Here is a 24,158-nt window from a genome sequence, read left to right on the forward strand (position 1 = left end):
CAGATTTTTGCGATTTTGCTGCTTATAAAGAAACATGGCAACTGCGTATGGTTTTTATTTCTCTTTTGTAATCAGTAAAAAAATGATAATCTGTTTTTATTTACTGAATTTTCTTAAGACAGAAATATAATAAATGAATAAATACATTTATCTATCTATCTATCTATTTGCTTGTGTTTTTTGAAAAAATATTTGTACATTGTTTCTTTAATCTACCAATTTCTGTTTTTGTAAAAATAGAAACTCTTCAAAAGTGATGCATAATTCGCTTCCATCCATCAACCAGCCCCAGTCATTCCAGTGAAGAGTCCTGGGTGGCCGCACACAATCCCAGCAGCACTGAGCACAGGGGAGGACGACGTCTAAAGGCCATGTCACATTTGACGACTTTTCCAGCAGTTTTTCATTTGTAGCCTTCATCTTCATAACTGGAGGTAGTCTGCAGTGCGCTCCCGTGAAGCCTAACGTCATGTAATGTGACATACCCAGCGGCTCACTCTGATAAAATCAGACGGGTGTGATTTTTGTCTTTAGTCGTGAAGTGTGTAGACTGCAGCAATGAGAAATAAGGAACGGGAGGCTTTGGGCTCGTCTGTCTCATGTTTTACGTACTACAAATGAAAAGAAAAAAAAACTGCTGCTGAACTTGCTGTGCCTGTTTGTACATCGCCGGCTCCATTGGGCAGCATGTTATTGGCTGTCACAAAAAAAGGGCCGAGCAAGACTGTGCTGGAAGATCAGCGCTCAGTCACTAAATGTGACATGGCCAGTTGTGTAAGTTGACATCGTCCAACAACGAGATTGACAAATGCAGTCAGTAAGTCAGACAAAGCCAACAATTAAAAGTCGTGTAATGTGACGTGACCTAAAATGGAACACTAACGGCGCAGGGTAAAGCAGAATTAACTAAAACGCTCGTCTCTGAGATGAAACTGGAATATCAAGGGCAAGTCGAATTCACACAAACGCCACACAGAGGGGTTCAGGCTGACATTTGAACTCGGGACTCTGGAGACGTGAGGTACAAGTGTGACCAATGCACCACTGTCTGTCTCTTAAGTGATTTTAATCTGAGTTTAATAATAGTAAAGTAAAACACAGTGGAGACATTTATTCCATTGTATCAAGGGAAGCACAGACAAGAATTTGACAAATTACCTGGTCAAGTCTGTTTTGCTGTTTAACATGCCGTTCTGCACAAACTTTGTTTAAATGCAAATTGCTGAAGTCGGTCTGAGTGCCTGTTATGTACGTGGAAGTGCTGCATCATTTAGTCACACATTACGCTTGCATTCTGGGCCGATAAGCATACACTTTGGACTCTATGAAAATGGCCCATTTTAAAAGAGGTAAACGTCAGGGTGACTGGCAGTTTGGGGTCTGCTCTGGCTATGGTAGCATCCCTTGGTCCTGTTTCATGTGAATGAAGACTGCATTACAAGAAATCTTACGTAATCCTCCACACACAATCTTTCCACATGTGTGCCTTCCTTCTTTCAAAACCACCATCCATCAATCCTGTCCCTCCAGGCAACATCAGATACAAAGCACAAGTTCATCTGATGGCACACCCATGCATACACCTCTCCTTGTACTCTCAATGGGCCAGTTTAGAGTCGCCAGTCAACTTCATTAGCGTGTGTTTTGCATGTGGGAGGAAATCTGAAGTAGCACAACATTAGCCATGAAGTCACAAAGAGAAGAATCCACAACCTCCTGTAGATAGTCACCTGGAGCTGAGAAGTGGCTCAATCTGGCTTCTTCAAGCCAAGGTCCCATATGATCACAAGGTGCACAACACAGCCAATCGTGGCCCCCTTTTCCAGGCAAGTTTCTCCTTATTTTTTTTTTCTTTTTATTTTTTGCCTGGCTTTCTATTAGACCAGTTTGTCACTAGGAGTACAAGTCTCAAGTGATCCCGAGGCATCATGTCCCCCTCCACTACACCATGAGGGGAAAAGATGGGTGTCCTAAGTCTTGGTAATTTTAAACAGAATGTGTGCCTGAAGTAGAGTGGAGAACTGTAACGTGTTAACGGCTTCATGAGTCAAAAGCAAACTAGGGCATGGGGTGGGTGAAAGGGCCCCTGAGTAACATAGAGGGGGAGATACTGGGAAGAAAGAGCACTGATCGATGTGGAGTTGGAGAAGGAGAGAGACCTCAGGGCGAAATTATTGTCAGTGTGGAGTAACTGATGAGTAATGATATGATGAAGATGATAGGATGGCATGTCTTTCAGCATAGCTGGGTCTGTTCTACAGCTAGCGGTTAGGGGGCCGGGGGGCGAGCTGGAGCTCTCCTTGCAGGTACTGAAGGAGGTGGCTTGAAGCGAGCGCTCAGGAGCACTGGTTTGCTGCTGTAGTTGAGTACTTGAGAGACAAGACGATGCCAGAGGAGAACTGTGGACTTGTAAATTTGAGAAGGTGTGAGGAAGGAGTGGATGAGCGAACAGAAGGTCTCTAGTATGTTTATATAGCATTGTTAAAAAAGTGTCTGAGGTACATTAAGTCCCCACAAAAAGAGAATGAAAATGTACCTTCAGGAAACCCAGTCAAATCTGATCAAGTTCTTGTGTTTTATAAATATATTTAGTCCTTCATGTGCAGCGAAGTAAATAAGATCCATTCCCAAAGTGAGCCCCCAAAGATTCACAGTATGAACACTGGCCGCTGCGCCATGTCCATAGCAAAGCTGAATGAAATCTACATGTAAAGTGACATTTTATAGGGTGGTCCAGATCTAATTATACAATTTTCATTACGCTCGAACTTTTTAAGTTTATTACATAGAAAATCACCCGAAAAATCCCAGACCATCGAGTAATGTGCGAACTGACGACATGAAGAATCGCCTTTGCGCCGAACTGGAATCGTCCCCACATAAATCAAAGTCATCCTGACGATCTGGATCTGCAGAATTAGATCTGGACCACCCTGTATGTACGGGTTCCTCTTACTGGATTGCACGCTGCACACTCTTTACTATGGCAAGCCGTTTTAACATTTAATCCGTTTAATTTGATATGTGCTTTAGTTTTAAGTTTGATATCAGCATTTTAAAATTCGATATCAAGCTTTTGTTGTATTGTGCCTTTGAAACTTGATATCATGTGTTTGAAATTTTATATGACAGCTGAAATGCAAAGATATATGCCATATGTAAACCATATTTTCTCATTTTGATATCACATTTATAACATTTAATATTGTGCATTTCAAATTTGATACACTTTTAAAATTTGATATCGACCTTTTGAAATTTGATATCAAGTTGCTGAAATTTGATAAAGAGTTTTTAAAATTTGATATCACGCTTTTCAAATTTGATATCGAGCTTCTGAAATTTGTTATCACGCTTTTGAAATTTGATATCGAATTTCATAAAAGGACAAATGCATTAAATGTTAAAGTGACCTGTCATACTATGGAAGCATTTAAGGTCTCTTTTTTTGAAATTAAGTTTCAAAAGCGTGATATCAAACTTTAAAAACTCGATATCAAATTTCAGCAACTTGACATCAAATTTCAAAAGCTTGACATCAAATTTAAAAGCAACGATATCAGCATTGTAACTGCTGATATCATGTAAAACAGATTAAATGTTAAAATGGCCTGCCATACTTTTCTTCTTGGCTGTGCGCCTGGAGCCCAGTAAAAGGCCGGTGTAGCGTCCATGACGTTTGCTTTTGGCGTCACACCACCCAGTGGTGCTGCGATGATCACTGTGATCCTAAACTTACTGCTCAGCACATGCACGATTAACTGCACGTTTCAAACAAAACGTAACTTTTGTGCGATTCTTTTCGCTTGACCTCTTCAGACAGCAGGTGTACATGTTTAAGGTTTCTTTATTTCGTCATGTTTACACAAGAAAACATGAAATTTGCCTTCTCAGTTGCATATAATAACAGACAGAATGAGATAAAACGGACAAATAAGAAACAAGAAAGGTTAAGGTAAGGCAGTTAGATAATACATATTTACACCAAAAAAAAAAAGGGTTATAGGATGAATATCAAAACCTTAATCATTATCTCCAATATTTCTTACTGAAAAGTCATATGGCACTAGTAAGAAAGGAGTTTGGAGCGATTTGTGTGGGTTTTCAAAGCGACTATCCTTCCTGATTTACTGAAGTTTAGTTCTACGTGTAATGGATGACTGTCATCAGTTGAGCTGATTTCCAGTTTCTTTAACATTGCCTGCCCTCTGACACACACACTCTAGTCACATCATCTCCATCAGCCCCAATAACTTGTAATCTGCTGGAGCTCTTGAGTTTTGGTTGGTCAGATTATTAAACCAGGCAATGAAACTGAAAATGATCACAGACTGTGATAAAAGGACAACATGAGGTCCTTGTCTACTTTAAATAGTTTGAGTTTATGGAGGACAAATAAACGCTGGTTGCATTTAGAGAATCATTTTTTTGTATTCCAGTTGATATTGTTATCTAGATTAGTTCCCAAGTATTTATATTCAGTCACTATTTCTACCTCCTCTCCCAGAACTAAAATGGGTAAACACACAGATTTCTGTCTCTTAAAATCAAATATCATTTCTTTGGTCTTTTTTCCATTCTGAGTGAGAGTTTTTATTGCACCAGTTTACCAAACAGTCCACTTGATTTAAATAGTGGCTTTCATCCTCCCCAGATATGCGTCCTATGAGCAGGGTGACATTGGAGCAGCGGTCATTGTTGTGTCTCAGTTACCAAAGAAACACAATACTTTGGCAATGTCATGTCGTCTGCTTTGTTTTTTTGTGGAGTGTGGGGAATACCCTTTGGTAGTAATGCATAAGGGTTATTTTTTTAAGTAATGCATATATACTCAGTAAAAAAAGAAACGTCTCTTTTTCAGGACTGTGTATTTCAGCAATAATGTTTTAAAAATCCAAATAACTTTACAGATCTTCATTGTAAAGGGTTTAAACAATGTTTTCCATGCATGTTCAATTAACCATAATCAATTAATTAACATGCACCTGTGGAATGATCGTTAAGACCTTAACAGCTTACAGAAAGTAGGCATTTAAGGTCACAGTTCTAAAAACGCAGGACACTAAAGAGACTTGTCTACCGACTGTGAAAAACACCCAAAGAAAGATGCCCAGGGTCCCTGCTCATCTGCGTGAACGTGCATTAGGCATGCTGCAGGGAGGCATGAGGACTGCTGATGTGGCTAGGGCAATAAATTGCCATGTCCGCACTGTGAGACGCCTAAGACAGCGCTACAGGGAGACAGGAAGGACAGCTGATCATCCTCGCAGTGGAAGACCACGTGTAACAACACCTGCACAGGATCGGTACATCTGAATATCACACCTGCGTGACAGGTACAGGATGGTCACAACAACTGCCCGAGCCACACCAGGAACACACAATCCCTCCATCAGTGCTCAGACTGTCCGCAATAGGCTGAGAGAGGCTGGACTGAGGGCTTGTAGGCCTGTTGTAAGGCAGGTCCTTACCAGACATCACCAGCAACAACGCCGCCTATGGGCACAAACCCACCTTCGCTGGACCAGACAGGAGTGGCAAAAAGTGCTCTTCACTGATGAGTCACGGTTTTGTCTCACCAGGGGTGATGGACGGATTTGTGTTTATCGTCAAAGGAATTGAGCACGTCTGGGACCTGTTCGATCGCAGTGTGAGGGCTAGGGCCATTCACCCCAGAAATGTCCAGGAACTTGCAGGTGCCTTGGTGGAAGAGTGGGGTAACATCTCACAGCAAGAACTGACAAATCTGGTCCAGTCCATGAGGAGGAGATGCACTGCAGTACTTCAAGCAGCTAGTGGCCACACCAGATACTGACTGGTACTTTTGATTTTGAGCCTCCCTTCATTCAGGGACACATTGTGTAACATTTTTAGTTTATGTCTTATGGTGTTGACTCTTTTAGTGTTCATACAAATATTTACACATTAAGTTTACTGAAAGTAAAAACAGTTGAAAGTCAGAGGACGTTTCTTTTTTTGCAGAGTATATTTTTACTTCAATAAAATAAGTATTCCATTATGTTACTCATTACTCTAAAAAGTAACCTGACTCCTGTAGAGGAATGTCAGTCTGTATGTCAGTGCTATCATACGTATTACTGAATGCAGAGAGAAGTGGTGGGAGATGAATGACCGTTTAAAACGTCATTTAAATTAAAGGCTTATGCTTAAGTGCTGAAGGATAAAACTGAACACAAATTCAGGCATTAAACAGAATTTGGGTAGCAAGACTCGATGCCTTGTGCAGAGTCGACTCTTCCAGCCACCGATTTCCTGAACCTGTTTAATCCCATTTTAGGAGTGCAAGTCTGTCACAGGGCACGCTCACACACACATCCACATTCACTCATCCAGGCCAATTTATAATAAAAGTATTGTACAATTAATATAGCAGAAAAGTCTTTTATTATCCAAGAATGTTCTGTAAATACAAGTACTCTTCAATATTCCAGGCCAAAATGACAGTAAGTGTTAGTCACAAAGTGCGATCTTTCAGGCACTTCAGCGTCAGCGACTCTGCTAAAGTGTTACAGATATCAAATCTTTAACACACAAAGTAGCCTGCATAACAGTTTGCATTTAGAAGGAATTTGCGACAACTTTGGAGATTATTTTTGTGTTTTGATGTCCATGAGTCATATTTATAAATACTTATTTCAATGTTTTAAAGAAAACTGTACAAAATTCTTTTCTCTCTTATAAAAAGGCACTTCAAGTTAACAACATGTAAAAGGCAGACCCAGGAGACACTGCGGAGATTCCAGTCCTCACCTGGACTAGAGATTCCTGGGGGAGTCGGACCCCAATGCTGCGGGATGGGCTGACCTGGACGGACCAACACAGTGACTCCCCTCACGAGGACGAGTGGATAGGACGTGAGTGAAAACATATGTGGCGTTGTGACCAACTAACGATTTCCGATGTCATGACATTTCTTCAAATTTGTCACCAACACCAATGCAGTGTAGCAGAACATCACAGGTAAAAAAAAAAAGCACCTGAATGCCAGCCAGCCATCGTTCATCCTACCCCTCCAGTGTCACAGGCCACCCCATTCCGCATTATGGACACCTTTCTTTTTCTGTAAATGTGGCACAATCCGTTCAAAGGACCGGACCAAAATACCAACCGGGCCCGTTAGTGCTGGAAAAGGGTTGAAAAGTGACTGACGATGAGATGCTCTCCATAATCTTTATATCTATTCAGTTTTAACTTGGCAGAAGGAACAAGAACAGTTCAGAACTCGTGCACTGATTGAATGTACCGGAAAGACATTATGGTTGCAGTTTACCTTTCATTTTTGGATCCCCACTTCATTTTGGAGTGTGAAGCCAAACCCAACAGCAGGAACACAGGAGTGACACCTGAAGACCAACATCACAAAACCAAGTAAGCTTCAACGCTCATTTTTATTTAATTTTCACAGACTGATTAATGAGCTCAAAAAATGAATGAAACCTCAAGGTTTCACTTTTTGTGGTGATATTAATCTTTCCTTTCCAGAATGTTCTTCCTTTAGATTGAGTTGCTCCTCACTTTGAAATTTTATTCGAGGTTCTCCTGCCCAGAGGTGCTTTCCCGGGCTGGTGGGTGGCACGTTTCAGCGTAAGCCTGCTTTTTGTGCACACTCTGTTCTCGTCACCAGGCTCCTTACAGTTTGTTGGCAGCCACTGTCTCATTTCGTCATGATTATAATTAAAAGACCCAAAACTCTGAAAGTAGTTCTGACCATTTGCCGATTCATCCCACAGATACTTGGGATTGTGGTAAAGTTCTGTGCGTTGATCCAGCGCCCTTTTGCCTTTTGTTGTAGACCTCGACTTGTCCGCCCTTCTCTTCTTGTGCTTGGGCTCATTTTTGTCATGCCGTGAGTTCTTGCGTTTCTTTCTTTCTTTCTTTTCCACGTCCTTTTCTTTGCATGGATGTTCCATTTTTTTGCTTTTTGTTTTCTTGATTTTTGGACCCAGCTGGTCCATCCCCGCTTCATTGAAGGAACGAATTTTCTTTTTCTTTTTCAAAACCTTCTCTCGTTTTGCCTGTAGAGGTGGATTTACCGAGAAGCCCTCACCTGCCGGGAAGATGTCACCATCTTCTTCCTGCCAATTGTCTCTGACTCTGTCGTTCTGCTCCTTTGTATCACTCTTGTCATTCTGCTCCTTACTTTGTTTTGAATGTCTTTGTGATTCTTTTTTTTTCCTTATCTTACCTGAAATATGTATATTTTCCCAGTCGTTTCTGACACCAACGTTTGCCTTGACCTCGTCAGTTGAGCTGGTTTTTATTTTCTCCAAGTGTACTGACATTAAAGCCTCCGGTGTGCAAGCTCTTCTCTTGCAATATGCTAAATCTGACTGCTGAATCTCCTCCATGTCTTTGAAAGTCCTTGATTTGTTGCACTGTTCAGAAACATCTCTGTTATTTCCCATGATTATCCCATCATTGTCCAAATCAAAAGAGTTGGTTTCCACCCTTTTCAAAGTAAATTTCCACATGCGCTGGTCTTCCTTCCTGAAGGCTATGTGACCTCCATTTTGGTAGATACCAGCTTTGGTGCTAATATTCCCATCTGTGTGCCGTAAACTAATCTGGAAATTCTTTCCATTGCTACATACCATTCTGTGCCAACCTTCAGTCTGCTCCTTAGGTGCTGGAAGGCTGTGGCAAAGGCGAGCATAGCTGGGACAAGAGTAATAATTTAACAAATAGTTCAGGAACTCTTCAGATTCGTAAATCTTCTCTCGTTTACCTGATCTGTTCAAATTGCTTTGTGGAGGGACATAGCTCATTTGAACGCGCATGCCCATGTAACGTTTGAATGACTGGGCTATGTCTCGGTCTTCGTGGTTTTGCTTGATTGTTACCTTTAGGCTATCGCTCTCATAATTGCAAGTGGCACTCTTAAGAGCAACCGACGACTGGTATGGTATACTTGACAAATCTCCATCAGCATTAGTCCTGTCGTCATTATCACTGGGAGACGGTTTTCTGGGCTCTTCTGGAATCTGTTGGGCTGCTTCTTCATTTTCTTCCTCCTTTTCTTTTGCCATTTCTCCTGACTTGGGAGGCTTGATTATAGATTTCTGAAATTAAACAACATTAACAGTTACTTAAAGTCACAATGATGTGAATACTTAATTGTGTATTCATCACAACATATTAAGATTTCCCAAAGTACAGCTTATCGAGGACATGGACACCCGCTCCATGAGCCTATGGTCTGCTGGATGAAATACGGTTTAGTGAACGGTACCCGGAGCCTCCTTAGCGTTACATTTTTTCTTGAAATGACATGTAAAAAGAGTCGATTATTTTGGCTCGAAAAATTACATATTTATTATTTCTTTCTACTGTAAAATGTGCACAACACTAAAAATACAAAGTCAGAAGTGTAGAAAGTATAATAATGATACAAATAATAATGAACAACAATAATAATAAAAATAATGCTAATACTATATACAGTATATTGTCAAAATGTGTCGTTTGTGTGGCATATCTTAAAAGCACGTTGAAATACACACTCCAACGTCATAGTTGGGTAGTGTGATTCCTTGCAGATTTTCTTTCCAGACTGATCGGGTTTTGAACAGCACACTGCACACGTACGACTGACACGAGTGTCACTTTCGATGTCACTGTCTGTTTCAGTTTCACTGCCTGATGACAGATTCACTTTGACATCACTGCTCGTATCGCTGTCAAGAGCGGGCAACTCCTGGGCTGCTGAAAAACGTTTCTTACCAGACGCCATTATGAGGCCTGCAACGTTGCCTAGGTAACACTCAGGCCTGTCGCTTACACAACACACGCCTATATCGTTTTCCTTATATTGTTTTTTTTTTTTTTTTTTTTTCCCCGTGTATTTCAAATGAGGTCTCACAGGGAAAGCTACACAGCTTATTTACAACCTCACTCAATTCTACTTGACACCACGTGCTATGGAAACCAGCAGCCTATTAGCTTTCCATGTTGCTTTCACACACTCTCTGGATGTCGACAGTGCGAAGTCTATAATTCGTAAAGCTCCCCCACCCAACCCCATCACATCACAAGCAGCTGTCAGTTGTAACCTTCATTTACAACATCGTAGTGAGTTGGAGGCAGTTGTGGCCCACTGCCCTGAAGTTCTGCCACATAGTCTGACAGATCCAGTGACTCACCAAAACTAGTCTGTGACTGGCTCCAACCCGATTGATTTGTCTTTATCGATCAGAGAGCTGACAGCCAATGAATAATCATCTGTATATGCGATGACGAGTGATGAGGCATTTTGGACCTCGCAAGCAAACGAGAAGCTTGCCTGTTTGGTGTCTCATGTTTTACGCACCACAACAGAATGGAGATTATTATGAATGCTTCCATCAGGCAGCATATTATTGGCTGTCACAAAAAAGGGGCTAGCATTCTACATTAAACGTCACCTACCACACATCTGTCTAACTGTGAATTCTATAAGGCTTTGGCTGAAAATGTAACTTGTACGCTAATTTTATATTGATAAATATAAATTACAAAGTGCAGTGGTCCTAGCACTGATTTCTGAGCAAATGTATTTTTGCGCTCACTTATTGTGGAGATAAAGTCTTCCTCCTGTTTTTTGTGCTTCCTGTAAACTGCAGCATGAATGGTAACTCAAAATAAAAAACTGTATTGAAACTAAAGAAATGATATTGTATGTAGCACTACGATCAGATGCTGTTTTGATTGCTCATAAAACTCTAGTGTATTTGTGAAGCACGCTGTCCCCCATCCAGACCCCTACTGACTACGCCCATGGCGGATGTAGATTTCTTTAACTTCACTTTGACAAAGGAATCCGTTAACTTAGTTGTGAAACAAGTTATCTTAGCCAGCCAATATACAGTCAAGTGAGGTCATGTCAGTCACCCTTTTAATATAGTATGATGTTGCATCTGCTCAACATTTTACTTACCCAAATAAAAACCTCTTGTTTTTGAAGTTTTGCTAATAGTACTAGGGTGTTGTACCATATTAGCCATTATGGATGCAATGAGAAGTTAAGCAAAATGACACCTTTTATTGGCTAACTAAAAAGATTACAACATGCCAGCTTTCGAGGCAACTCAGGCCCCTTCTTCAGGCAGATGTAATACAGAGACTGGAATTCCCTGTGTTTATACACACACTAGGACAGATACAGCATTGGGAGACCTTTAAGTGAGACATCTTAAATGTAAAAAATTAATAGATTAATAGACGTCTTCAGGCTTAGATTGATTTAGCAAGACAGGAGAACAATGTATGGTCAAGAGCTTTTGATAAGATAACTGTCCACCAAAGTCTTTTGAAGTTTCTGACAAGTTTTCCATACAATGTGGATCTCTAGTCGGGTTGTGTGAGTCAGTCCAAGAGATGCAAACAATCCTCATATCTGGTCATAAAACATTTGTCTCTATTTAAACCATGTTGTCATGTGCTAGATTTTAGCATTAGTCTGACTGCCCGCTCCTTTCTCTCTTGCTTTGTTCTGAAGTTACCCAGAAGCACTGTCACTTTAGAGTCCTTCTCACAGTGTCCATGGCTACTGAAATGAGCTCCTACAGAAACATCCCTATTGCCATGCTTAATGTGGAACCTGTGTAAATTCATTCTTTTGGCGGAGTGTTTCCACATAGACGGCAGTGTTGGGACATTTCATACAAATAATTAAGACCACATTAGATGATCTGCAGGAAAATGATCCCTTTATGCGGTGTTCTTGTCACTGAGAGACATATTCCAAGAACCTCCCCTCCTGGCCTACAGACAACCACCAAACCTACAGCAACATATTGTCCAAAGCTCCCAAAGTGAACCAACAGATAATGGTGTGTTTCCCTGCCTATAGAAAAGGTGTCAAACGTGTGCTCACATTTATAATACAGATTGTGTAGTTATACCACACTGCTGACAATGATGCCATTATTTATGTAAGTAGGGAAGAGCAGCAGGCAGTAAGCTGGAGAGAGAAGACACACATTCAAAGAGGCTGTAGTGTTGGAGAGTGCATCGGGAATCACTTGAATAGCCAGTTTGAGCGCTAGGGCAGATGCACTTCTCTAGATTGTTTCAGGAGTGGAGGGGATACATGCGGTGAGCTGGATTTTTTGATTTATCCCTACCCTGAAGAGACCTGAAAGATGGTGAAGGGGCAAAGGGTCGGTGTGCACGAGTGGACTCGCTGAGTGTCTTTGGAGAGCCTTTTCCTGAACAAGGAGAGAAAGGGAAATTGGCCCAGAGTGCCAATGGCTTGTTTTTTTTAATATTTTTAATTGCATAAATATGGGCTGTTTAATGGACTTTGCACTGCTTTCACTTTATTTGTTCGACTGATGATTTTTGGAGACGCCACATGTCATGTGTTTTTATAAAGAACTGTCTTATATTTTAACATCTTGTCTGTGTCTCACTCACTCACCATGCTTTAGGCTTGGACATAACTATGCCCTGCATGGCAGCCATTGGAAGGCTTGTGGCAAGCAGGGGGCATAACAATGAGCATCAACTACAACCCCAGGCAAAAATGATGGCATTGGTGCTCTTGAAGGATATTCATTCAGCTGTTTTATTTTGTTGCTAAAAAGGAATCACAGATATGACACAAACAGATTTTATTTAACAGCTGAGCATTCTGGAATTGTAAAACATACTTAAAAAAAAAATTAGATGAAATAATTAATGGCACATTTTTTGTTTGAACCAAGTAGAGGTAGTGGAAGAAATTATGGAATCACTAACCCAAAAATCACAATGAGTGCTTTGCTGTATCCCCTCTGGCTCTTATGGCAGCTTGAATTCTATGAGGCATGGACCTCAATAATGGAAAACAATACTCTTCATCAGTCGGGTTCCACCTTTCTTGTACAGCAGTTGACAGATCAGCTTTGCAGTATGGAGCCTTGTCATGGACCATCCATCCATTATCCAACCCACTATATCCTAACACAGGGTCACAGGGGTCTGCTGGAGCCAATCCCAGCCAACACAGGGCGCAAGGCAGGAGTAAACCCCGGGCAGGGCGCCAGCCCACTGCAGTGTCATGGACCATTTTTTCAAATTCCACCATAAATTTTCAGTCAGATTGAGAGCCAGACTTTTTGCTGGCCATATCATTGAGTTGATATGCCTTTCCTAAAGAAACATTTTAACGCTCTTTGCTCTGTGCCAAGATGCATTATCATCCTGAAAAATGACTTCATCACCACCATCGAAGGAATGAGATAAGTGTCTAATACGTCAGTGTATACTTATGCATTTACTGGAGAGGCAATGATTGCCATCTCTCCTGGTCCTTTACCTGACGTGCAACCCCATATCAGCAATGAATGCAGAAATGTGCTTGTTTTCTTCAGGTAGTCATCTTTATGTTTCATTGGAACGGCACCAAACAAAAGTTCCACCATCATCTCCTCAGCCAGCGTGGATTCGTGATTCATCACTGATTATTACTTTCATCCAATCAGCCACAGTCTATAACTACTTCTCTTTAGCCCTCTGTAACCTTGTTTTCTTCTGTTTAGGTGTTAATGATGGCTCTTTGGCATGTAAATCCCATTTCCTTCAGACGATTTCTTACAGTTCGTTCACCAACATTAACTCCGCATTCTGCCCACTTGTTTTTCATTTCTTTTGTTGTGCATTTTTTTTTCCAGGCATATTGCTTTGAGTTTTCTGTCCTGATGCCTTGACGTCTTCCTTGGTCTATCTGTACGTTTCCCTTTTCAAGCTTTCCAATTTTGTTTGTACTTGCTCCATATTTTAGACACATCTGTCTGGGAACGACCAACATGTTGTGCCGCACTCCGTGCTAAATTTCCTTCATGAAGGAGTTTTATAATCCTATCCATTATTTCAACTGACAGCTCCCTTGTTTGGGCCATGGTTTCTGTCAATTAGCCCTGTGCAACATCTCGTTTGGGTCTGCATGCCCTCGCTCTGAACTGACGACTGACTGGCCTATTTAGGCATGTGCAGGGATGTGTTGTAGAAATGCAAATTACCAGGTGATTCCATCATTTTTTCTCTTCGTTGAATGATTCCATAATTTTTTCCTCTACTTGGTCTGAACAAATAAAGTGATATTAATTCCAATTTCATTACATTTTTTGAGGTATGTTTTACAATGCCACAATGTAAATTCTATTAAATAGAATTTGTTTTTGTTTTTTTTTTTTTTTGCAACAAAGTAAAACAGCTGAATGAACTCCAGTTCTCCAAGAGTACTGATTTCCATAATTTTTGCAGGTGTTGTATTCAGCCAGCTTTTCTTACTTACTGTATTTAACATCTGAATTATGTACAGTTGGAACATATAACTTAAGTCCATCAAGACGACCCGAATTACTGTGGACTCGCACCACAAAGCGTGTCAGTTCAATGAGTGGTAACTGCCGATGGCCAGCCGTGAACCTGCAACGTCTGCCTCAGAAGCGATCTCTGTGCGGCGTGTGCTCTTTTGGTCAAAAGTGCAGAGGCTGCTTCTGAACTCTGCAAGTGGAGCACCTCATGGTAATGTCAGTTAATCTCTCTCTGTGTCAGCCCCCCACATTCTCTGGGCAGCCACTACACTCCACCCGTCCACATTGCAAATCCCATCCTTGTCGCCAAGTGAACTGTTGTGGACTCACACACTTTGAAGATCTGCGCTGTGGTAACTGCCTGTGGCCAGCTCTGTGCCCACGACGTCCCTTACAATGTGAACTCCCAGTCTTGGCTGGCTCTGAACACTGCAAGTGGAGCACTTCTGGTGACGTCAGCTAAGCTTTCCCTCTTAGTTCCCATCTTTTCTGCACATAATGGCCACAACAATATCATTAAGGCCACTGTTTTTGAGCCTATTAGATATTCACTGTTTGTCTATTCTCTGCTGGCTAATAATTTCAAAGGTACATTTTATTACATTGCCAAGCTTGAGTTTTTGTACATATTTATTAATATTACTGTATATACATATATTTTTTTTTATGAAAACGACTTCATAAAGTTTTCAGCAATAAAGAGTAGCATTGTTATTAAATAAAACAATATGGTGCTACAAAGTCATTCTAAAGTAAAACTATGAATGTTTAAACAAAATGATGCAACAAAATATCGCAGTTTAAACTTCAGGCTTAGAATATGTATGGAAATGCATCTTGGCTGCCACACGTTCCCAACGATCTTCTGATGTGTCCTATGAGCACGTTGTCAGAAATCAACGCAACGTGTGCAGAAGTTGGAGTACCAGCAAGATATGGGTGGCGTGTGTGTTCAAGTTTTGGTGTGTGACGTTACTATCAACACGTGATGTCTTTCAGCTCCTACAGTATCAATGTGTGTGCTTTGATGTTTGATTAATGCTTTGATGTGGTGAAGCAAATCATCAAACTTAAATGCTGACATGCAGATGTCTTCATGGTGCTTTTCTTCAGGCAATACAAGCATCATATACTCCGCAAATATATTTCTTTAAAGGTCTGTTAGCGTCTTTTTTTTTTTCACCTTAAAGAATTCTTATTTTTAACATCTTTCTTCCGTCAACTCATAACACATTGAAACCAGATGCTGTTTTCTCGCACTGCCACCTGGTGGAATCCTCCAGATTTACTTAAAGTACATACACAAATATAGTCAGTACTCTGGTTGCGTAGCAGCGATGTTCTTGCATTAAGTACAACCCCGTTTCCAAGAAAGTTAGGATGCTGTGTAAAATGTATATGAAAACAATGCAATGATTTGCAAATCTCATAAACCCATATTCTATTCATAATAGAACACAGAAAAAACATCAGATTTTGAAAGTGACACATTTTACTATTTCATGAATAATTCTAGCTCATTTTAAAATTGATGGCAGCAACACATCTCAAAAAAGTTGAGACATGGGCAACAAAAGGCTAGAAAAGTATGTGGTATTAAAAGAAACAGCTAGAGGAACATTTTGCAACTAATTTGGTTAATTGGCAACAGGTCAGTTACATGATTGGGTATAAAAAGGGCTTCTTAGAGAGGCAGAGTCTCTGACAAGTAAGGTTGTAGAGGTTCACCAATCTGCAAAAAACTGCATCTACAGATTGTGGAACAATTTCAGAATAATGTTCCTCATTGTAAAATTGCAAAGACTTTGAATATCTATTAATCAACAGTACATAATGTCATCAGAAGATTGAGAGAATTTGGAGAAATCTCTGTGCACAAGAGCCAAGCCCGAAAATCAATATTAGATGCCCCTAATCTTTGGGCCCTCGGGCAGCAGTGCATTAAAAACAAGTGTGATTCTGTCATGGAAATCCTTGCATGTGCTCAGGAACACTTCCAGAAATCACTGTCTGTGAACACAGTTCGCTGTGTCTTCCACAAATGCAGGTTAAAGCTCTGTCATGCAAAGAAGAAGCGATTATTGAACGTGATCCAGAAACGCTGCCGACTTCTCTGGGCCAAAGCTCATTTAAAGCAGACAGAGGCAAAGTGGAAACAGTTCTGTGGTCAGAAAAATTGGAATTTGAAATTCTTTTTGGAAAACACGTCCTGTGGACTGGAGAGGGACCATCTGGCTTGTCATTAGTGCTCTGTTCAAAAGCCTGCATCTCTGATTGTATGAGGGTGCATTATAGCTACAGATTTTAGAGTAGCAAATGCATATTTCAGCAAGAAAGTGCTAAACCGCATAATGTATCTATTACAACAGCATGGCTACATACTAGAAGGGTCCAGGTGCTGAACTGGCCTGCCTGCAGTCCAGACCTTTTACCAGTTGAAAACATTTGGCGCATCATGAAATGAAAAATAAGACAAAGAACACCCAGGATTGTTGAGCAGCAAGGATCCTATATCAGACACGAACAGGACAACACACCTCTCCCAAAAATCCAGCAACTGGTCTCCTCAGATCCCAGACATGTATAGATTGTTGTTAAAAGAAGAGGGGATGCTACACAGTGGTAAACATGGCTCTGTCCCACCTTGATTGAGACGTGTAGACATGTTGCTGCCATCAAACTGCATTCTGTTTTTATTTACATTTTATACAACGTCCCTACCTTTTTGGAATTGGGGTTGTATATTCCTGGTCTTAATATGCCAGACAGAAGGGATGTGCAGCATTGCTCATAAACGTTCTTAAGTTATCTTTTAATAAGCAGGTTAAAACAATGGAATGGAAATAAACAGTGGGTTCAAGAATTGCTTGCAGCCTTGATAAACACCAAAAATTCTTAGAAAATAAAGAAATTAAAAATTGCTGGGGATTATATTAATGCAGTTATTTTGAAACAAATGTTTTTAAATGAGTAATACCATTTTGATTTTAAACATGTACATGTCTAGTACCGGGTGTAACCTTCTCTAGCGTGCATAACAGTCCAAAGTTGCTCTCTATAAGAACACATCACAAGACGTATTGGACTATTTCATTATGCAGACATTTTCCAGACCCTTGAAGTCCTCAGGTCTGCCCTAATTGATGGGGCAACTTGGCTTTCATCGCAGGTTTTAAAGTAGAGTGATTGACTTCAGTCAAACATGTCTTTGTTTTAAAGGAATTTTATGATGGTTCCACTTGACCTGGAGCCACTTCCTGGGTGCAATGTTCTGGCACCAGAAGTACTGCTGGGTCTGACATAAAGGTAGTCGTCCTGCCTTCCCCGGGAAGCCGGAGTCAGGAGGAGGGAGATGAGGAGGAAGACCACACTTGTCTAAGTGGAGTGGAGAAAGAGAGAAGGAAGGGTGGTATTAGGATTGTGGTTGTGCTCTCAGGAAAGCCTACAAGAAGGCACCTTTTTCAATAAAAGAACATTGATTTGAACCAAGAACCGAGTCATTGCAATTGTGCCTGGGGTTTGGGGGTCTACAATGCCCCTGGTGTTCAGAGTTTCTTACTTCATGTAGTTTGCACTGATGGACAAGAAAAATTTTCAATCTCATGATGAAAGAACAAACTTTCTGATCGTACAGGACCCAATAATGACCAATGCTGGAGAACAGCAAACAATAACAATAATGTTCATGAAAAAATCTCACGTTACTCGTATCACACAATACATGTCAGTTCATCCAGTCGTATGCTCATAATGTGCAAAACGCATGTATTTTTTGCTAAGATACTGTTAAATATCATGAAAAAGAAAGAGTAACCCTCAAACAGGAAGCCCCTTCACATGGGGTCAAGGCTTTTGAAATGAAGACCTGCCTCTCCCCCTCATTCATTGGTAAGAGTCCTGGATTTTATGACATAAGTAAGTGAGATTTTCTTCATGAACATTTTTAATGTAGTTTGTCCACTGCCGGTCACTATTGGTCATGTTCTTTCTCCACAAAATCAAGGGGTCATTTTTTCCCCTCGGCCACCATTTTAAACCACATGGGGTAAGTAACATAAAAAATAAATATTTTGGATGGAATATCCCTTTAAAAAAATAATCACGTGCCAAATCAGCTGCCCAAAAATTGACCTATTATACTGATGTAATGCCAGTCACCATTTTGCTTTAATGACCTTTTGGTTACAACCATTAGCGGTGTGTCTGACTGTAGAGAGAGTGTCAACCTCGTCGAGAGGTTTTCCTACCTCGGCAGCAACATTCATGTCTCTGTTGACTCTTCCAATGAAATCAGTAGATGGATTGGGAGAGCTTGGGCGGTCATGAGGTCACTGGAATGGAGTGTGTGGCACTCCTAATATCTATGCAAAAGGATGAAGGTCCAAGTCTTTTGAGTCCTGGTACTTCCTGTTTTGTTATATGGTTGCAAGACATGGACGCTATCCAGTGACCTGTGATGAAGACTGGAGTCCTTCGGTACTGTGTCTCTTCAGAGAATTCTTGGGTACCGCTGGTTTGACTTTGTGTTGAATGAGCGGTTGCTCATGGAGTCCCAAATGAGGCACATTACCTGCATTGTGAGGGAGCGTCAGTTATGACACTACGGCCATGCGGCATGATTCCCTGAGAGTGATCTGCCTCACAGGATTCTCATTGTTGAGCATCTGAGTGGCTGGACCATGCCAAGGGGACACCCACATAACACCTGGCTGCAGATAAATGGTCATTTCTGGAGGGTGGGACTGGACTGTGTGTCTGCCTGGGGTGTTTTGTCATGTAGTGGGTGCGACAATGTGCTATAATAGTGCACGCTCCCCAACCTGACTTGACCTGACTATTCTGCTCTGAGAAATAGTATGAAATCAAAGGTTTGGTTAGATGTTTGGCCAACTACAAAGAGACAATGTGTTGATTTAACCCTAACCCTAACCCTAACCCTAACCCATTGAGGTGCAGAGACTGGTTCCCGAGTCCTGCACCTTCTAACATTTCCACTAAGGCCACCTACACCCTAGTGCTGGTTTACATAAAGGCCTGAACTGTTGTGACTCCTTTATGAAGTTTTCCTGAACAAAATATGTTTTTCTTTTTGTATATTTTCGGTAGTGCATATGTAACTTGCTTTTTTAATGTTGTTAAAATGTTACTAGTTATATTTTATTGTTTATCCCCATGCCATTTTTGTTTAGGGGCATCGCCATTTATTGATCATAGCTAAACAAGAGGCTGGGCTGTTAGTGTTCGTTTCCTGATGTTATGTTAGATCTCCAATGTGTCTGTTTTTTAAACCTGCTCTGTGTGATTCTTTTATATCTCAGTTTACTCAAAAAGTCTAAAAGAACAGAAAGCGAGGCGATCAAATCAGTTGGCTTACCTGAATGTTTTCAAACAGCACAGCAAGTAGCTTTATGGACTGTAGTCGTCTCAGAGCCAGTACAAACTTCCGCTCTTCCCACCTACTGTCCTGTGTCACGTCAGGTTCTTCCGTATCTTCACATTTCACATTTTCAACATGATGGTTCTCCTGTTGTTGTTTTAGCCTCTGCTCTCTTTTCTTCTGTTTTCTTTGCCTTCTAAGAAGGTGCTGAGCTGCCTTTCTTTTACTAATATTGGAAGAGCAAAAACAATACTGAATGAACAATAGGCATAAATGTCCAGCACTGTTCCACGTTATAACATAACATTTCTCAGACCCACTTAATCCAATTCAGGGATGTTGGTGTCCCGAGTCTATACCTTCAGCATTGGGCACAAGGGAAGAATCACCATTGAGTGGGGTGCCTGTTCATTACATCACCCACTCCTAGACACAAACACACTCACTTGGGGCCAATGTAGAATTGCCAGTGAACCTATCACAGACATATTTGGAATGCGGGCCAAAAACAGGAGTACCTGGAAAAGAAATCCACACAGACTGGGCTTAGGTGCAGCATTCACGCCACCAGTAAATGAAGTCATACTTGCAGAAAATCCACTTGTCCATTTCCTGACTCGATGTATTCCAGTATAGCGTGAAAAAAGGCAGACACTATGCCAGCAGCCTTGCAAACAAGGCAAAAAAATGACCCTGAAAGGAGAGTTGATCTGTCATATGATTCACTAACACACACACACACTAACTGAATTGTTACATAAAAACAAATCAATTCAAATGTGTGACACAATAATGCTCCAAGTTCCACCTACTCCCTTCCAGCATTTGGACCCCATTTCTGCTGCAGGGTGGCTGGTGTTTTATTTGGTGTTTGCATGTTTTGCCATCCTAAGCAGAAACCATGTGAAGGGCTGGCCATAGCAATTACAAATGTATTCAAGGATTCAATTCTGCTCTCTCTCTGCCTACTGAGAATCAATCAACAACATGCAACACCCATTTCATGTAATAACTGCAGTGCCTTCAGCAAATACTTAGGCTCCTTCATTTTGTTCAAATTTGCTAGCTTGCAGATTTGTGGTAAAAAAAAAAAATCAATTAAGTTATTTTTTTTCCCTCATCAACTCAATACTCCAAAATGAGAGAGTAAAACCAGGTTTTTAGAAATTGTTGCAAATCTCTCCATTATAAAAGGTAATTCTGGAATGAGACTTTCTCGGAGATAATTTCAACTCCTGTGAGAGATAATTTCAGGTCCCGCGAGATGTGACTTTTTACAAAGAGATTTTAACAAGTCCCGCCTTCCTGTCAAACATTTACAACCACACCCACGGTCCACTCAGTTCTCATTCGTGTGAATGCTATTGTCAGACACAGTTAACGCACTCTCAGCTCCAAGCAGGGTCCGAAATAAAAGACAAAGAATAGAACATTGTAAAGAGGTTCAAAAACGTTGGCGCGATACACATGCAGAGCAGGTTAGAGATTATAAAAGTGCTAAAATTCAAAAGTCTCAAAAAATGCTAGTAAAAATAGCATTAGCGCAAACAAATGGAAATTATTACTTGGTGAAATAATGGAACAGCGAAAAGAGAACAAATATATTGTTTGGATTTAAACTTTAAGTCGGAGACTTGTAGATGGTCTAATTTGTGTTGCCATCGGGGAAAAGTAATGTTTCTTTCCAATGAAGATGCATATCCACGAGAATTAAAAGATTTGTTGTTTGGTGGAAGTGAAATCCACATACGTGAGCAGCAGAAATGCAAAGTGGCTGGTGCATAGCACAGACTGGGGGGTTGGCGTGTGAAGCGAGCAGGGGGCAAAGCCCCCTAGTTTATTAAAAATTACAAACAAATGACACAAGTATTCAGACTCTTTACTAAGAACTTAGTTGAAGCACCTTTGGCAGTGATGTCAGCTGGGAGTCTTTCTGGGTACTGCAAAAGTGGATTTTCTTCCAATGACTTTTTTCTGTTATAATGTTCGGCTCAGAGTGCTCTGGAGCAGGTTTTCATGAAGGACATCTCTGTACTTTACTCCGTTCAGTTTTCCCTCAACCCTGTCTAATCTCCCAGTCCCTGGTGCTGAAAAACAACACAACAGCATGATACTGCCACTACCATGCCTCATTGCTGAAATGGTCTTATGCAGGTGACGAGCGGTTCTCAGGACATGACGATTAGACTTGAGGCCAGACAGTTCAATCTTGGTTTCATTAGACCAGAGAATTTTGTTACTCATAGTCTTAAGAGACCTTTAGGTGTCTTTTTGTAAACTCCAAGTGGGCTTTCCTGTGCCTTCTGGCCATTCTGCCCTAAAGCAGATTAGTGGCGGTTGACCTTTTGCAATTTTCTCTCATCTCCACACAGGTTCTCTGGAGTTACCACAGGGATCTTGGTCACCTCTCTTACCAAGGCCCTTACTTAGTTTGGCCGGGCAGCCAGTTCTACAAAGAGTTGTGGCCGTTCCAATCTTATTCCATTTAAGGATTCTGGAGGTCACTGTGCTCTTGGGAACCTTTAGTGTCACATATGTTTTTTTGTAGCCTACCCCAGATGGGTGGTTTTTGCTGTCACACAACTGTGGGGCAAGTGTGCCATTCCTAATTATGTCTAATCAATTGAATTGACCACAAGTGGACTCCAAACAAGATGTAGAAACATCTCATTGATGATCAATAGAAAGAGACGCACATGAGCTAAATTTTAAGTGTCATAGCCAAGGGTTGGAATATTTGAGTCAGTGTGAATTTTCAGGTTTAACACGTTTGCTAAAACGTCCAAAATCGTATTTTTGCTTTGTCATTCTGGTGTATCAAGTGTTATTTGATGAGGGGAAAAAAAAATCATCTAAACAGTTTTAACATAAGGCCAAAACATAACAAAATGTGAAAACAGAGAAGGGGTCTGAATAGTTTATGAAGGCACTGTATATTATAAAATGGATTGGAAAATAAGTGAAAGACATGATGCCAGAGTTTTAAAGAGCATAATAGCAGGACCGAGCTGAACCTTTCAGTACCTTTCGGCCTCTTCCTCCTCTTTTTCTCTGAGCTTCTCCTGCTGCCTCTGGTCCTCCAGGTTTTTGAGCTGTTGCTTCTCCTGCTGTCGTCTCTCAACAGCAGCGTCGCTCAAGTGGTTTGTTGTGTCAAATGTTACCTGTGCCAAAAAGATTTAGGAAATACTGTCACTTCAAAACCCTACCACAGAATCCCATGTTTGGCACACCCATTCAATAATCTATTTTACAATTTTCATTCATTTTTATAGCAATTTCCTCGTCAGGCACATGAGGGCTTGGTTTTATCCCAGTGGCTACACAAGGAGGGAATCATCCCTACATGATGAGTACTCACCTCTCACACACCTAAACACACACAGGCACAGTGAGGCAATTTAGAGTGAGTGCCCAAACAAGGGAGAAGTGTACATCTGGATTCAAAGAGGGAAAGACAAGGAGGTCAACAGCAGGAGTGACAAACAGGCAGGGAGTAAGAAAGCCATGCCGACTATTAAAGGTAGTGCAATGCTTGGGCAGTGATGGCAGACATTGTAAAAGCCTCAATTCTAAGCAAATGCCACACTGATTTGTGTTTTGTTCAGTCAGATTGCAAACCAGGACTCCATTTTTCTATTTTTAAAGACTCCAGGGTGAAGAAACTAGGATGTCTTAAACTGAACCTACAACAATTTAAAATTCTGTTTAGATTTACAACTGGCAAACTATTCTGAGCTAAGCGGCCCAGGTTATGCAACATTTAAAGTTGACCTCTGGGTTATTAATGATGGATATCACCTCAATGACATTCGCACCTCGAGTACAATATACAAAAAAAAAATCACCTGCCTCTTCCAGACATTGTGGTTTATTGCATAATTTGTACAATGAGGGATGTGAGATCTTCACTATGACAAGTATAATATGACTATTAACGCAGGTTTAAAAAGTCATTGTCCTGCAGTACTAAATAACCAGTTGTATCACCTTTAGCAGCAAAAATGCAACTTGACATTTTGTGTAGTTACTGATAAGTCTCTCATAGTGCTTTTAAGGACTTTTGGCCAACTCCACCTTGAAAATACTTCAACCACCCAGTCATGTGTGGGCCCTTAAGCTTTAACTGTTTGTTTCAAGTATTGATGCAACTTCTCAATGGGGTTTAAGTCAAGACTTTGATGAAGTCATTAAAAAAACTCAAATGACTATTTTTGCAGGTGGTCTGTAGGGGGCGTTGCAGCACCCCAGACACAACTTCACAACACAGTCCTGGGTTCAACTACAAGCCATTTATTTCAGACAACATCTCCACAGGGTTGTAGTATACTTCTTTCTAGACCACGCAAAAAGCAAGAAATTTGTCTTTCTTCATCTCCCATGCAGTCTCATCCACCTCCTCCCGACTCGGACCCGAGTGGACAGAGATGGCCCCTTTTTATACCAGATACTTCCAGTGTCAAGGAGGAAGCCTCTGAAAGTAGGGA

General features: G+C 40.9%; 1 protein-coding gene across 2 annotated transcripts in view; it reads right to left on the reverse strand.

Annotated features, from left to right (window-relative positions):
- Nucleotides 1–6,633: 6,633 nt before the first annotated feature.
- Nucleotides 6,634–24,158, reverse strand: part of LOC120537450 (A-kinase anchor protein 17B-like) — a 46,514-nt gene continuing 28,989 nt past the window's right edge. For both annotated transcript variants that reach the window (XM_039766394.1, XM_039766395.1), the window contains exons 3-5: nucleotides 22,699–22,835; nucleotides 19,672–19,900; nucleotides 6,634–9,080 (exon numbers count right to left, since the gene is read on the reverse strand). In XM_039766394.1, the coding sequence (XP_039622328.1) occupies nucleotides 7,533–9,080; nucleotides 19,672–19,900; nucleotides 22,699–22,835 (1,914 nt within the window). In that variant the 3' untranslated portion in view covers nucleotides 6,634–7,532. The remainder of the gene's footprint in view (nucleotides 9,081–19,671; nucleotides 19,901–22,698; nucleotides 22,836–24,158) is intronic.

This window comes from Polypterus senegalus, chromosome 10 (genome assembly GCF_016835505.1).
Source record: "Polypterus senegalus isolate Bchr_013 chromosome 10, ASM1683550v1, whole genome shotgun sequence".
Lineage (NCBI taxonomy): Eukaryota > Metazoa > Chordata > Cladistia > Polypteriformes > Polypteridae > Polypterus > Polypterus senegalus.